This window comes from Toxorhynchites rutilus, chromosome 2 (genome assembly GCF_029784135.1).
Source record: "Toxorhynchites rutilus septentrionalis strain SRP chromosome 2, ASM2978413v1, whole genome shotgun sequence".
Lineage (NCBI taxonomy): Eukaryota > Metazoa > Arthropoda > Insecta > Diptera > Culicidae > Toxorhynchites > Toxorhynchites rutilus.
In genome coordinates this window covers 34,219,942-34,234,678 of record NC_073745.1, presented here as the reverse complement: position 1 = coordinate 34,234,678, position 14,737 = coordinate 34,219,942, and the positions used below count along the sequence as shown (strand labels likewise).

General features: G+C 38.9%; 1 protein-coding gene across 2 annotated transcripts in view; it reads left to right on the top strand.

The window, feature by feature from the left end:
- LOC129770761 (protein O-mannosyl-transferase Tmtc3-like) overlaps positions 1-14,737 on the top strand; it is a 640,228-nt gene that overhangs the window by 307,886 nt on the left and 317,605 nt on the right. For both annotated transcript variants that reach the window (XM_055773813.1, XM_055773812.1), the window contains exon 5: positions 10,202-10,301. In XM_055773813.1, the coding sequence (XP_055629788.1) occupies positions 10,202-10,301 (100 nt within the window). The remainder of the gene's footprint in view (positions 1-10,201; positions 10,302-14,737) is intronic.

Below are 14,737 nucleotides of genomic sequence, written 5' to 3'. Positions count from 1 at the left end.
GATGATGATGATGATTTCGAGACCCGTTGCTAGGAGGACGCCACTCGTACTCGCGTGCGATTACTAGGTACTATTCGCACAGTAGTCGTACAGGATAACAGCACAAACCGACAGATGAATGTTGTTCCCACGCATCAAACGAGCGAATAAATGTACGTAACGTTAGAGAGCGCGGTTCCCGCTTCCTGTGCGCTAGTTCGTTTCAAATTTTGATTAATGTTCCATCCCCCCTTCGTGGTGGAATCAGGCTTAAGATGTGGTGTAAATAATTCCCCGAACGTTTGCAACTTAAAAATGCCGCCGTAAATCGATTTCTGGGGTTTTTGTCATCTAATTGGCCTTATTTAACGTTATCCTCGGAGCGACAAAACGACAGCAGAAGTTGATACACGGATTGAGCGTAGATTGTTTAAACTCACGTGCTCGTGTAACAACATAAATCTCGAATGCTCATCATCATTTGACGGGATACGGCGGGAGATTTGCTCACCGTTCCACCATCGTGCACTGTGTAGCATCATAATAATCATCCCTTATTAGCTGTAGCTGGGCTTGCGTGTGTCTATGTGTGTGTGTATGAGGATCTCAACCACCATGGGCGCGCAAATATTTAGTTGTAGTTTGCCTCGTTTAGTGTGGAGCAAAATGGTGATGGTGCGGGCCGGCACAAGAGTTCTAGAGTTTAATGCAAATTAGATGCTTCGTTTTCGAAAGTTGGTCTTGGGATTTTCCGCAGAAACGTTTATGACGGGCGCTCAGCAACAGTAATGTTGTGCACTCAGCATTCAGTACATACATTTCGAGGCGATGAGTATACTTACTATTTGCGTGGTGTTGCCGCATTAGGAGATTTGCAACATTATCGCACTGTTCCGAACTCTCCACTAACCAAAGGACTTTTTTTTGACGTAGGACTACGTCTTTCATTTCTATACCGGGGTGTAAAATCAAAGTTTCGAAAACGAAAGCGTTACGCCGGAGACCGAGATTTTGAGCGTTAATAGCTCCTAAACAACTGAACGAACCGGTATGATAAACACTTCATTCGAAAGATAAAATGTCTACGCGTTCTATACTTGTTACTTTTTGATCCAAAAACTTGTTTCAATAGTCTTAAAATTACTTTCAAAACAGGCTATTGAAATCATCAATCGGTATATAAGCTAGCGCCGCTTGGAAGTCCACTCAGTTATAATTGAACAGCGATTGGAGCATGTTGTCGCTATTGTGGTGAAGCTCTTCGTTTATCATGAAAGCGGGGATGAACGGTGTCACCAAGAGCCTGTTTGTGCACCTTAGGCCAGAAAAGAATCCATCAGGAGGAGAGTGATGCCACAAACGGTTCCCCGGGAAGAGATCGGAGCAGCCGCCACACACACATACATGTGCGGAACTCTTCGTTTGGATGCCATTGAGCATCGAGAAAATTCCGGAAAGATCCAATCGTTACTGTAAAATACATTCATGCACAAGAGTTCATTTTAATGTTTTCTATCCATGTAACACTGCGACTAAATATTTTTCAATCAAGTGCTATTAACAGGTGGTTATCGAGTTAGAATTAACCACTGGTGGGCTTCGAGTATCGAGGAAAATCAGGAAAGAACTAATCGTTGCTGAAAAATACTCTACCAGTTCCCCTGGGAATTGAAAAATACATTGATGCGAAAGAGTTTATTCTAATGTTTTCTATCCATATAATACTGCAACCAAATACATTTGGTTTTGTGGTTTTCAATCAATCGCAATTAACAGGAAAGCTTCTGAAAATTATTCTTCTCCATAAGTAGAAAATTTTCGTATCCAATATTGTATGCGCACGCAACGGAAAATGTTTCGCATCGTGAAAATTATATAATTTTCAATCGATTAATACTCAGTTGCCGAAAGTTTCAAACTCAGAGAGTCATCGTAAACCACACCTTCTCTCCATTCAATCACGCACAAAAAGCATACTTAAGCGATATTCTGGTGGTGAAACGCATTTATTTTTCGTGAGGACATCGATAAGACAACATCGTAATTGAACGAGCTGAACGTGCTGGATGAGCTGGACGGCGAGGGATCGAGGGATTCATTACCTGGCCTGACCTGACCTGAAAGACATGTAGTTTGTTTGGAACTGTGAGGGAGGGCAGAAAAGCCGATCGATCAGAAGGAGAAGAGAAGGTGACCAAGAGAGTATCAGCGTCGAGAAACTGTTCCCCGGGAAGACATCGAAGCAGCCGCCACACACACACACACATACACGCGCGAAATTATTTTCGTTTGGATGCCATTCAGCATCGAGAAAATTCCGGAAAGATCCAATCGTTGCTGTAAAATAATCTGCCAGTTCCCCTGGGAATTGAAAATACATTCATGCGAAAGAGTTTATTTTAATGTTTTTCAACCGTATAACCAAATACCAAATATTTATCAATCAAGTGCTATTAACAGGTGGTTATCGAGTTAGGATTAACCACTGGTGGGCTTCGAGTATCGAGGAAAATCTGGAAAAATCTAATCGTTGCTGAACATTAATCTGCCAGTTCCCCTGGGAATTGAAAATACATTCATGCGAAAGAGTTTATTTTAATGTTTTTCAACCGTATAACCAAATACCAAATATTTATCAATCAAGTGCTATTAACAGGTGGTTATCGAGTTAGGATTAACCACTGGTGGGCTTCGAGTATCGAGGAAAATCTGGAAAAATCTAATCGTTGCTGAACATTAATCTGCCAGTTCCCTGGGAATTGAAAAATACATTCATGCGAATGAGTTTATTTTAATGTTTTCTAACCATATAACACAGCGACCAAATACATTTGATTTTGTAATTTTTCAATCAAGTGTAATTAGCAGGAGAGCTTCTGAAAATTATTCTCCCCCATAAGTAGAAAATTTTCGTATCCAATACTCTCGATTCAATCACGCACAAAAAGCATACTTAAGCGATATTCTGGTGGTGAAACGTATTCATTTTTCGTGAGGACATCGACAAGACAACATCGTAATTGAACGAGCTGGACGGCGAGGGATCGAGGGATTCATTACCTGGCCTGACCTGACCTGAAAGACATGCAGTTTTTTTGGAACTGTGAGTGAGGGCAGAAATGCCGATCCATCAGAAGGAGAAGAGAAGACGACCGAGAGAGTACCAGCATCGAAAATTGGTTCCGCTTGAGGTATCGAAGCAACTGCCACACGCATACACGCGTGCAACTCTTTACGTTCGCTGGTTATCGAGAAGAATCCGGAATGAAGTGATCGTTGCTGTAAAATAATCTGCCAGTCCCACTTGGACTTGAAAATTACATTCAAGCGGAAGAGTTTATTGTAATGTTTTCTATCCTTTTAATACTGCAACCAAATACAATTAAATGTGTGATTTTTCAATCAAGTACAATCAACAGGTGGTTATCGAGTTAGCATTAACCACTGGTGGATTTCGAGAAGAATCGAGGAGAATCCGGAAAGATGTCGTTGCTGCAAAATAATCAACCAGATCCCCTTGGAATTGAAAATTACATGCAAGCGAACGAATTTATTTTAATGTTTTCTATACATATAATACTGCGACCAAATACAAATACATACAGTCCCCCAAATATTCATTTATTCATTCATTCAGAATGAATTCAGATTCAACTTTAAACAAATGATCACTAAATCAACGATAGTCCTACGTCACCATTGCGGTTATACCATAGATATAACCCACTTCCTGTTTTTTTTTTTTGAATAAAAGGGACTGGCCGGGTAAGGGAATGAAAAGCGCCCCCAAACCAAATGGAAAATGTTGTATGTATGGTAAATATTGTATAGGATATTAAATAAGAAATTTTGACGGTTTATTTGAACCCCTATGTGGTTCAATATAGGATCTACGTTTTTCACTGTACTTTTTCGTTTATTTCACGCCATCCTCAAAAGCTTCGAGATAAAAATTTGAAAAAAATACTGAACATGCATCTCACTACGGTGTATCAAGAAAAATTATTAAAAAAAAATTATCAAGAATTCAAGTACTAACAAAAAAAATATTGAAATTTATAAAAAAAAAAATTGGGATTTAGAGATTCAGTACTACTCTAATTCATATTTGAATGTGTTCCTACGGCTTTTCTAGATTCTAGATATCTAGAGATTTTTTTTTTCAGATTATTTTCAGTGTTGTGCGGTACAAAAAATATTTTTTTTTATATTTCCAAAGGGTCTGGCTGGGTAAGGGGATAAAAAGTTCTCCCACCCAAATCACCAGCTGTATGGAAAATATTGTAAAGGGTACCAAATAAAACATTTTGGCAATAGTACCATATATTTGAGTCATTATATGGTACACCATAGGATCTATGGTGAAAAATGCACCTTTTCGTTTTTTTTACGCCATTCTCAATAGCTTTGAGACAAAAATATGAAAAAAAATAGTGAAAGTACACCTTACTAAGGTGTATCGATCAATATTTTCAAACAATTTTTTCATCAAAAAATCAAATACTAAAACAAAATGATATTAATTTTTATTTTAATTTTAGAGACCCATTATTGCTCTAATACTCATTTAAATTTTGTTTTTCAAATATCTAAATTTTGTCGGTATATTTAAAGCATTGCGCCTCACAAAGATTTTTTTTCTCGACATTTCTATTTCACCAACCCAATACATAAAAATGGATTTCTGTCTGTCTCTCTGTCTGATTCTTATAGCCTCGGAAATTACTGAACCGATGGACATGAAAATTGGTATGTAGGGGTTTCTGGGGCCGGGGAAGGTTTTCATGATAGTTTGAGACTCCTCCCTCTTCTCTTAGGGGGGCTGCCATACAAATGAAACACAAATTTCTACATTACTCGAGAATTAATCAAGCAAATGAAACGAAATTTGGCATATGGAGGTTTTAGGATACAATGAATTTTTCTATGGTGGTTAGACACTACACCCCCCTCTCTAAGGTGGGGGGCTGCAATATGAATGAAACACAAATTTCTGCATTACTCGAAAATTAATCAAGCAAATGAAACCAAATTTGGCATGTGAAGATTTTAGGGTGCAATAAATGTATTTGCGGTGGTTAGATACTCCTCCCCCTCTCATAGGGGGCGCTGCCATGCATATGGAACACAAATTTTTGTATTACTCGAGAACTAATCAGGTAAATGAAACGAAATTTGGCATGTGGAAGTTTTATGGTGCAATGAATGATTCTATGGTGGTTAGACACTCCACCCCCTCTCTAAGGAGGGGCTGCCATACAAATGAAACACAAATTTCTGCATTACTCGAGGATTAATCAAGCAAACGAAACCAAATTAGGTATATGGAGGTTTTAGGGCGCAATAAATGTTTTCACGGTGGTTAGATACTTCACCCCTTCTCTAAGGAAGGGCTGCCATACAAATGAAAGACAAATTTCTGCATAACTCGAAAACTAATCAAGAAAATGCCAAATTTGGTATGCGAAGGTTTTAGGGGACACAAAACGTTTCTATGGTGAATAAACACTCCTCCCGTCTTTCTGAGGGGGAGGGGAGCTGCCATACAAATGACGCATACATTTCCTAATAATTCAAGGATTAAACAAGTAAACTGAACTAAAATTGGCATGTGGAGGTATTAGGATGCAATAAATGTTTCTATCATGTTTAGATACTCTTCCCCCCTCTCTTAGGGTGGGCTGTCATACAAATGAAAAACAATTTTCTGCATAACTCGAAAACTAATCAAGCAAATGGAGCCAAATTTGGCATGTGATGATTTTAGGAGGCACGGAACGTTTCTATGGTGAATAGACACTCCTTTCCCCTCTCTAAGGGGTGAAGAGGGGAGGGGTCTGTCTTTATTCTATCATATTTTCTGTATCAATCATTTATTCCATGTAGTGGAGAAACATGTTATTTGTAAGTGGTTGAAAAATCTTGAACGGGAATATAATCTGAAAATAATCTGATATTATAATGATGAGTTTTGTTAGAAATACTAGGATTTTTTACCAAAAGATAAATCCAACGGGTCGATTAGAAGATCAATCAATGAACAGTTCTGCGATTAGACCCATGAACTTGCGCTTGGTAAGAAAACGTGAATGTTTGAAGGGATTGATAACAAAAACAAATTTTGGGCGGGACGAAGTTTGCCGGGTCAGCTAGTAGAATATATTTTTTGAGGGACGAACGAAACAGATGATCTCTATTGCGGTTAAGAGGGGACCCCGGTCAGGAAGGTCGAAAAAATCGAATTTTCTTTTTTTTGCATTTTTGGGAAGCTTATGCCCTCAGAAATTTTGTCCTAAAACGATTTTTTGATATTCGATTTCGTTGGAATGTTACAGTCAAAAGAATGAGATCACCTTAAGGGATATAGTATTGTTGTACGAATTTTTGAACGCGTTTTTCTCGAAACCACGTTTTTTCAGCTGGTGGTATCGGTATCTCAGGAATTAGTCGACCGATTTAGCCATTTTGGATGTTTTTCGAATTTTCAATAACCCCTATGTAACGCTTTAGGTGTTGTCCTGAAGTTTCAAAATATTCTTAGGCATTCGTTCGGCGACACGCCATTCAGAACCGATACCACCATCAAGCTACCGATTATTCGTTCACTCAAAAAATGGAAAAAATAACATCTTCAAATATACCTTAAACAATAACCAAAATATCCGAACACTTCATTTTTCTGATGTTTGATAATTTTATTGCACTAGTAATTGAACAGAACTACAAGTTGAGCTTAAAATCGCAAGAAACTGTTATGCAAACAGAGTGTCCGAAATTCGAATTCACTCTGTTCGAAATTTGATTTTTTTTTTTCATAAATAGTGTCCGAAATTTGATTCTTATCCGCTTCAATTGAAAATCATTTTAATTCAATAACTAGCTGACCCGGCAAACTTCGTCCCGCCCAAAATTTGTTTTTTGTTATCAATAGCAATAAAAAAAATCAATTTTTCACGTCAAATCACGTTTTCTTACTAAGCGCAAGTTCATGAGTCCAATCGCAGAACTGTTCATTGATTAATTTTATAATCGATTACGTTGAATTTACCTTTTGCTAAAAAATTCCTAGTACTTCTACCAAAACTCATCATTATAATATAAGATTATTTTCAGACACAATTCTCGTTCAAGATTTTTCAAACACTTGTAAATAACATGTTTCTCCGTTACTGGGAATAAAAGTTTCATACAGAAAATATGACAGAAAAAGAACAGACTCCTCCCCTCTTCGCCCCTTAGAAAGGGGGGGAGGAGTGTCCATTCACCATAGAAACGTTTCGTGCCCCCTAAAATCTTCAATTGCCAAATTTGCTTGATTATTTGCTTGATTAGATTTCGAGTTATGAAGAAATTTGTTTTTCATTTGTATGGCAGACCACCCCCCCCTTCCCTAAGAGAAGGGGGAGGAGTATCTAACCATCATAGGAACATTTATTGAATCCTAAAACCTCCATATGCATAATTTGGTTCCATTTGCTCGATTAATTCTCGAGTTATGTAGAAATTTGTGTTTCATTTGTATGGCAGCCCCCCCTTAAAGATGGGGATGGAGTGTCTAACCACCGTAAGAACATTTATTGCACCCTAAAACCTCCACATGCCAAATTTGGTTTCGTTTGCTTGTTTAACTCTCGAGTAATGAAGAAAATTGTGTTTCATTTGTATGACAGCCCCCCCCCCCCCCCCCCTTTACTGATTTAGAATCTGTTCGATTGTTTTGTTTCAGATAACCAGAAGAGCTGGAATCGTGTACGCCATGGCACAACTTTTTTTTGAACCCTCTTACTTCATCCGCTCTTTACTATTAAAGTTATGAATATTTTTTCTCCGTTCAATTTTTGTTTTATTGTTAAAAGATAGATGAGCAAAAAATGATATAATGGATAGTAAAAATATTCTTTGTTTTATTATTACGGAGCTCCGAAAAACGTCCGAAATTCGTGTCTCTACACTAGAATACCCCCTTAAGCGTCCGAAATATGATTCAGAACGGTACTATATCCACAATCATATTGGAAAGAATAAAAATTTTGCTTGAATTTAGAATATTCAAACAGAAGCCAGTGAAACTAACACCGTTGAATTGCACCATACCTAGCAAATCTGTAGTAAACTGTCGTTCGAAGAGCAAAGTTCAACCGGTTACAGGATTCAACTGTTACATTTTAACACACGTTCCACCCATTTGATGTACAATGATTACCACCCCGCAACATCTGCTCGAGACACACACCACTTGCCACCCACCCAGCCACCACCATTTCACCCGCAGATCTTTCCTTACCTGTCCTCACAACAAAACATTGCCGCTGTTATTGTGTGTATGCTCGAGGCATGAGGCAGCTTGATTATGATGGCGAGCTAAGCTCTCTGCTGGATGGATGCTTATTACGATGTACACCCGCTCCCGATGTTCCCGATGTTCCTTTTCGTGCCCAAGTCCTCTGCATTCCACATCTCGTCGATATGTGATGATATTGATGTACAGGAAGTGCTACACATCGAGCGTTCCCCTAATATGCAGCAACCGTGTGCTATTCTATAGACGTCATTGGGGGGAGATCGCAGGACGCAGGGTGCGGCAAATGCAGTGCGAGTGTATCCTTGGAATTTTGCCTCGCTCAGGTTATTGGCAGACAGACGCGCCATCATGTTGGCTGGATAACTGGGCCGGCAACAACATTACCAACATTGTAACGGTTCTTAACGAGCATTAGCTCGTGAATATCGAGAAGGGAAGGGGGTGATTTGTTGTATGCACTTTTGGTGGTGTGATCGAGTATGTGGAAGGTACACATTAGTCCGAATCCCTAGAGCACTTCGGCTGATAATAGTAATCAGGGCTAGGTAGTGTAGAAATTTTCATAGAAATTCTCAAAAACCTATTGGACATGGTTTGGCGTACACCAATCCATAAAGAGCGAGTGGCATCCCTTCCCATACGATAAGCACAGATGGGAAAACTTTCCCGACCGAATCCGATTGCGACAGACATGTCAATTTGGGTTGGCACACACAAGGAATGCAATTTTATCCTCTGTGTGTGACATATGGCCCCTGCTAAATGACCCTTTCGAGACGGGAAATGCGTAACCCCGTTGCTTATCGACCCAGTGACATACCCACTAACACACATGTGCACGGGTTTCTGTGCACTTGGAAACGAAGCTACTTTTCTTCGCATCCTCGAGTAATGGCTCCCTATACCAAACCCCTCGCACTGCGATTCCCAGATGAATTGTGTATGAGGATCTGTTCGTCGTCGTTACCTACGCAACCATTTCATCCGATCTGCTGAGTCCCTACTCGCTCTTTGCTACTGCTGCTGCTGCATTACCTTCATCCTTGACGGCAGGAAAAAGCGCCTCCGTAACGATATAGGCCACGGGAGCCAGAGTCCGTGACAGAGATATCTAGCTGCCAGTCCAAGTGAATGGAAAACGTGCACATTTTCCATTCGGCCCCGTGCTCTCTGCTTCCTCCTTGTTGGGCGTGTGACCCGCCCACACGTGCATGTGTCACAAATACGACACACTCCCAACAAAAGATAAATGACTCCTGAGTCATTCCGGGAGATAAGCTGATGCTGCGACCTCGAACACACAACCTCCGACACCCTCCTGCGGCTTGCAGAACCTTCAGATTCGCTCGTTACTCGTCGCCAACTGGAGTAATGTGATAAATTTATGATCGACTCGAAGTACGGTTAAATTGTGGACCGCGGGATGTGGAGTGTTCAGTGCAGAGAGTACCGGAAGTGATGCTCGCTATTACGGAACAAATTTATTATTTATCCATTTGAAACTATTTATGATAACCGGAAATGAATCACCTCTCCAAACCGCCACATCAGTCACTTACAATCCAACAGAGGCGGTTATAGTTAGAAAAAAAAAGAGCGAGAAAAATATGCGGAACGGAATCAAATTACTCCATTCCAGCGAAAATTCCCATTCGCTGGTTCCAAACGAGCGCAGTCACCCTCACACTTTATTATTGGAGCGCAAATACAATTATCATATTTCTATTGCCCTCCCCCCAATTCGCGTCGGAGAGGCATGGGGAGGGGTACCATTATTCCATACCGCTGTTACCTCGAGAGGCCACCGGGGGCATCCGGGAACATCTAATTTATCGACCCACCATAGTCTACCCGCTTTCCCGCATTGGTATTTATTGTTGTGTTTTTCACTCTCTTTTCATTTTCCCATTTTCCCCGCAGGTGACCGGAGTGGTTGGCCGCGCCGAGACGCTATCCTCGGTGTTCTTCCTGGCGGCGTTTATCTTCTACACCAAAGCGACCAGGCGGAAACGATCCACAGGTAAGTGCGCGGTATTGCGCGGTAACCATTTGGTGCTGACGGTGAAGGGAAGGGACCGCTGAAACGGGAATCCACTGGCTCGAATTGAGATGGTTATGGATTTAATAGCAGATGTAGAATCGATATTTGAATGGGATTTAATGGCTCGATGATTATGTTAGTTCACGTACGATCGTGAATAGTAGCTTTGAGTTTTATGTAGTTGAACAAATAACTACATACAATGGAATACAAAACAAAATAAGACCAATAAAGCGGCTAATATTTGATTTTCTGCCTGTTTCAAAAATATTGTTTGTTATGATGAATAGGTTTATAGGACAATCAGACAATTACGAAAGGACCTGGTCGGAGGTGAAAATGAGAAATTCCCTTCATGGTTCACCATTAGACCCATTCCATGAGGTTATGCACCAAAGAACTAAATTTTAGATCAAGTATTAGAAAAAAAATTACAACGTTACCTGAATATGCACTAGTTACAACATATGTTTTTTAAAACGAATTTAATTTTCATGCACTAGCCTTTGAGAAAGGCGGGTTTGAAAAACTACAAAATTAAATTCAAATTATTTTAAGTTTTCGATACTTTTATGTTTCTTGAAATATCTCTTCACTAGTTTAACCAAACTTTAATATGTATACACCATTGAATGAACAATTAAATACTTGTTTAAAGAGCTGTGGGTAGACCTAGGTTTCGTTTTGTAATTTATGAGAAACAACTTTTTTTTTAGTTTATATGATGAACTTAGGTTCGAACATTTTTATACTTGGGTTTCTCTGAGTAAACAACGAGGTTCAACAAACCACAAAATTTGGTTAAGATCGGTCCAAAAATAAAGGAGTAACAACTGTCTCCAGAAGCTGTTGTCACGTCACGAAAAGTATATATACAACTTCTTGATATAGTTCTGAGCTCTCAAAGGTCGGTGCATAAAAATTGAATAAGTTTAAAAGAATTAATGTCATAGCTTGTGTTTATTCAGGTAACGTTATACATTTTCTCCTAAAATATGATCTTAAATGTGGTGTTTCAGTGCATAACTTCAAGGAATTGATCTCCAACTCAGCTTCGTAGTCTCGAATAGAGTGTTCTTGCGCTCAGTGTATCGACACCAAAGGAACACACTACTACATATACATTCATTGTATGTATTCGTGAAAAGTTATGTTATGTAAGTTATGTCATCAAAATAGAAAAAAATGGCCCGCGTTAGAATGTCTGCTGCTGAGAGAGCAAAGCGTTATAGGCAAAATAGAACGATATTATTTACCTCAGCAAACTCCCGAAACGCTGTTATATGAGTACACTATCAGCTGAACAAAAAAAAAAGAGAAAGCACACCGTCAAAAACAATACCGTAAGCGGCGATGTCAGGAGTCGAAGGGGGAAAATGCTTTTGATACACGGAACAGTTCATGGTTACTCAGGAACCCTTATCGATGTGCCAATTCAGCTTCTAAGGCCGCTAAAAAAGCTAAAGCAGCTTTGCCACTGAACGAGACCTATCGTAAATTTGTGTGGCGACGTATGGGATTGGAATTTGGATATCTTGGTGCCGAGGACATTCGAGAGGACGCAGAGCAACGATCGCCCACGTTGATTGAACACCAGCATAAATTCGAAACGAAACAACTCCATTTTCTAATCCAGCAATTTTTTCTAGGGCGGGATACATCCTACACTACTCCCGGAATGTCGAACCGTGACCATGTAATCGTGAGGACCTCTACAGGAAAGGAAAGATTGAAAAACAAAAAAATTTTTGACGATGTATCTGAGGGAAGCGTTTTCAGTGTTTAAGGATGAAAACCCCATGAGAAGTGTATCATTTTCTGTTTTTTGTAATAACCGACCGGCGAATGTGCTTCTCTTGAGAGAAACGCCACTGAACCAATGCTTATGTATCAAGCACGCCAATTTTCAGATGACTTTATCAGCACTAGGTGTAGATTACAACGAAAGCTTTTGGAATAACGTTTTATGTGACTCTTCAGTGAACTCTCGTTGTTGGCTAAATCAATGTTTGGACTGTAAAAATGGCCAAAAGTTAAAACACACTAAGGATTCTTCTGAAAAGGTGAGCAGATGCATTTGGAAGAAGGATACTGGCAAAAGGCTTCAGCGTACCACGGAGGATGTGATCGTTAAAACAGCTTTTGGAGAAGCCATTAACATGTGGGAAATTTTCTTACAATATGTGAACCTGAAACGAATTCAATTTGGCGAATATAGAAAAAAAAAGAAAAAATACGCATTTTGAATGTGGATTTCGCTATGAACTTCACGGCTGAGGCTCAACAGGAGGTGCAGAGTGCGTTGTGGTCTCGAAGAACAGTAGTGCTGTTTACAGCTGCAGTAGAAATGAATAATTGAGATCAGTCATTTCTACTCGCGTCGGACTGCAAAATAAAAGATAAGACATCAGTTTTCGCCTTCTTTTCCAAAATATATTCATGCCTCGGGGATGTCAATGATAAAAACATCCAAGAAATGATTTGGAGTGACGGTGCTACAAGCGAGTTCAAAAATCAGTTCATAATTTGTATTCTTCGATACTTTGCCGTAAAATATCAAAATATATTCACCTGGAAGTTCTTTTGTACATCACATGGAAAGGGCAAATGTGATGCTATTGGAGGGAAAGCGAAACTCACTGTGAGGCAAAAACTAAAAGCACAAGGAACAAGAATTTCAACCGTGAACAATGCTAAACATTTCGTCAGAATTGCTCAGGACAATTTACAGAGTATTACTGTAATAGAGGTAACGGAAAAAATAAATAGAGCAGTTAAATGAAGAGCACAAGTTATGGGAGAAATCGAAACCATTTTTCGGAATAAATAGCATGCACACTATTGAAGTTTACCCAAATGGTACAATTAACAGCGCTATAAATGCCATAGAATTCAATAACAAGTATAATACTTCCAAATAAATGTTCATTTGAATTATTCAGAAAATATAAATATCCGTGTTTCAATTGTAATGTTAAATAAAAAGACAAAGAAGTGCAACGAATTATTCTTCTTTACAAGTTCAATATCCGAGTTTATCCGCCAGATCTGCCGAAATAATTTTTTTCCACTTCCTTTTTGGTTTTCAAACCTGGACGCATGATTGAGCTGTAACAAACAAATCATGTGAATAAAAAATGCAGATTATAATATAGATCCTATAGTTTTCCATTATATGTGCACCCGTGGCCGAGTGGTTAGCGTCACACTTTACATGCCGGGTGTTCGGGTTCGATTCCCGTTCTGGCCGGGGGATTTTTCGTCAGAGAAATTGCTTCCGACTTGCACTATGGTTACGCGTATTCTAGAACAAGCCATTCAGAATGCAAGGCCTGTTATTTGGCTTAAGAAATCTCAACTAAGTATTAATAAATGACGCAAGCTAATACCTCTCAACGGCAAAAGTTCCACTGGCGACGTTAAAGTCATTCAATAAGAAGAAGAAGTTTTCCATTATCCCGATGTTGTTCTTTAAGGAAAAACTAATCAATTATTTTAATGGAAAATAAAAATTAAAAATTCTTTTGTTTTATTATGTTTGTCCCAAAATTGTTGTCAACAATTTCCGAACCGCGTTCCTCTCTAATAGTACGAATAATTGGTTGGACCCTTATGAGGGGAAGTGGAGATCTTAAAGGAAAGTGAGAAGTATTCAGGAAAATAACTAACGTCAAAATTAGTATATAACTTGCTACAATATGGTAAAATTCATATTTAGTACACTTTATTGTTTGTTTCACGCAGAGCCCGTTTTCACGTCACAAAATGCATGTCGATATTTGCAATGTTTTTGTGAGTTTTTTTTGAAAAACTGAATATACAGAAATCTTCGTCCATCTATTGTTAACAAATCATAGAACAAAGTTCATTTATATGTTTTGAAACGGAACTGAAAATACAACATTAATGTACAAAAGTCGGGAACCCCAAAAAGTCAGGTGTTGTCACGTCACAAAAGTGTTTGACTGGCAACAAGTGAATTTAACTATAAAATATTCTTCAAGCGATTATTCTTGTAGGGAATTCTCCCAATTTTACTTTGACATCATTTACTTTTTGGAAATCGTGCGATGTATACATGAAAACGAGAAAAAAACTATTTTTAGTGAGTCAAAACGCCACGTCACGCTGGAATGGGTCATTAGATAAATGATGGAAAACGTACTTTTTGATTTTCTTTTTAGGGTTTAGGGTGTCCAAAAAAATAGTTATCTCGAATTCTCACTTGGAGCATGCTACGAAATGTTGATTTGCATAATAATATACCCTATGCAAAATATAAGCTCATTCGGACTTCATTTACTGGTGTCGCGGACGTTAAAATTTGAGTTTTTTTTGAAAATCGAAAAATCACCGGAAATCGGGGTTTGAAAAAATTGATGTCAAATGTCTTGAAATTGCATGAGATTTACAGT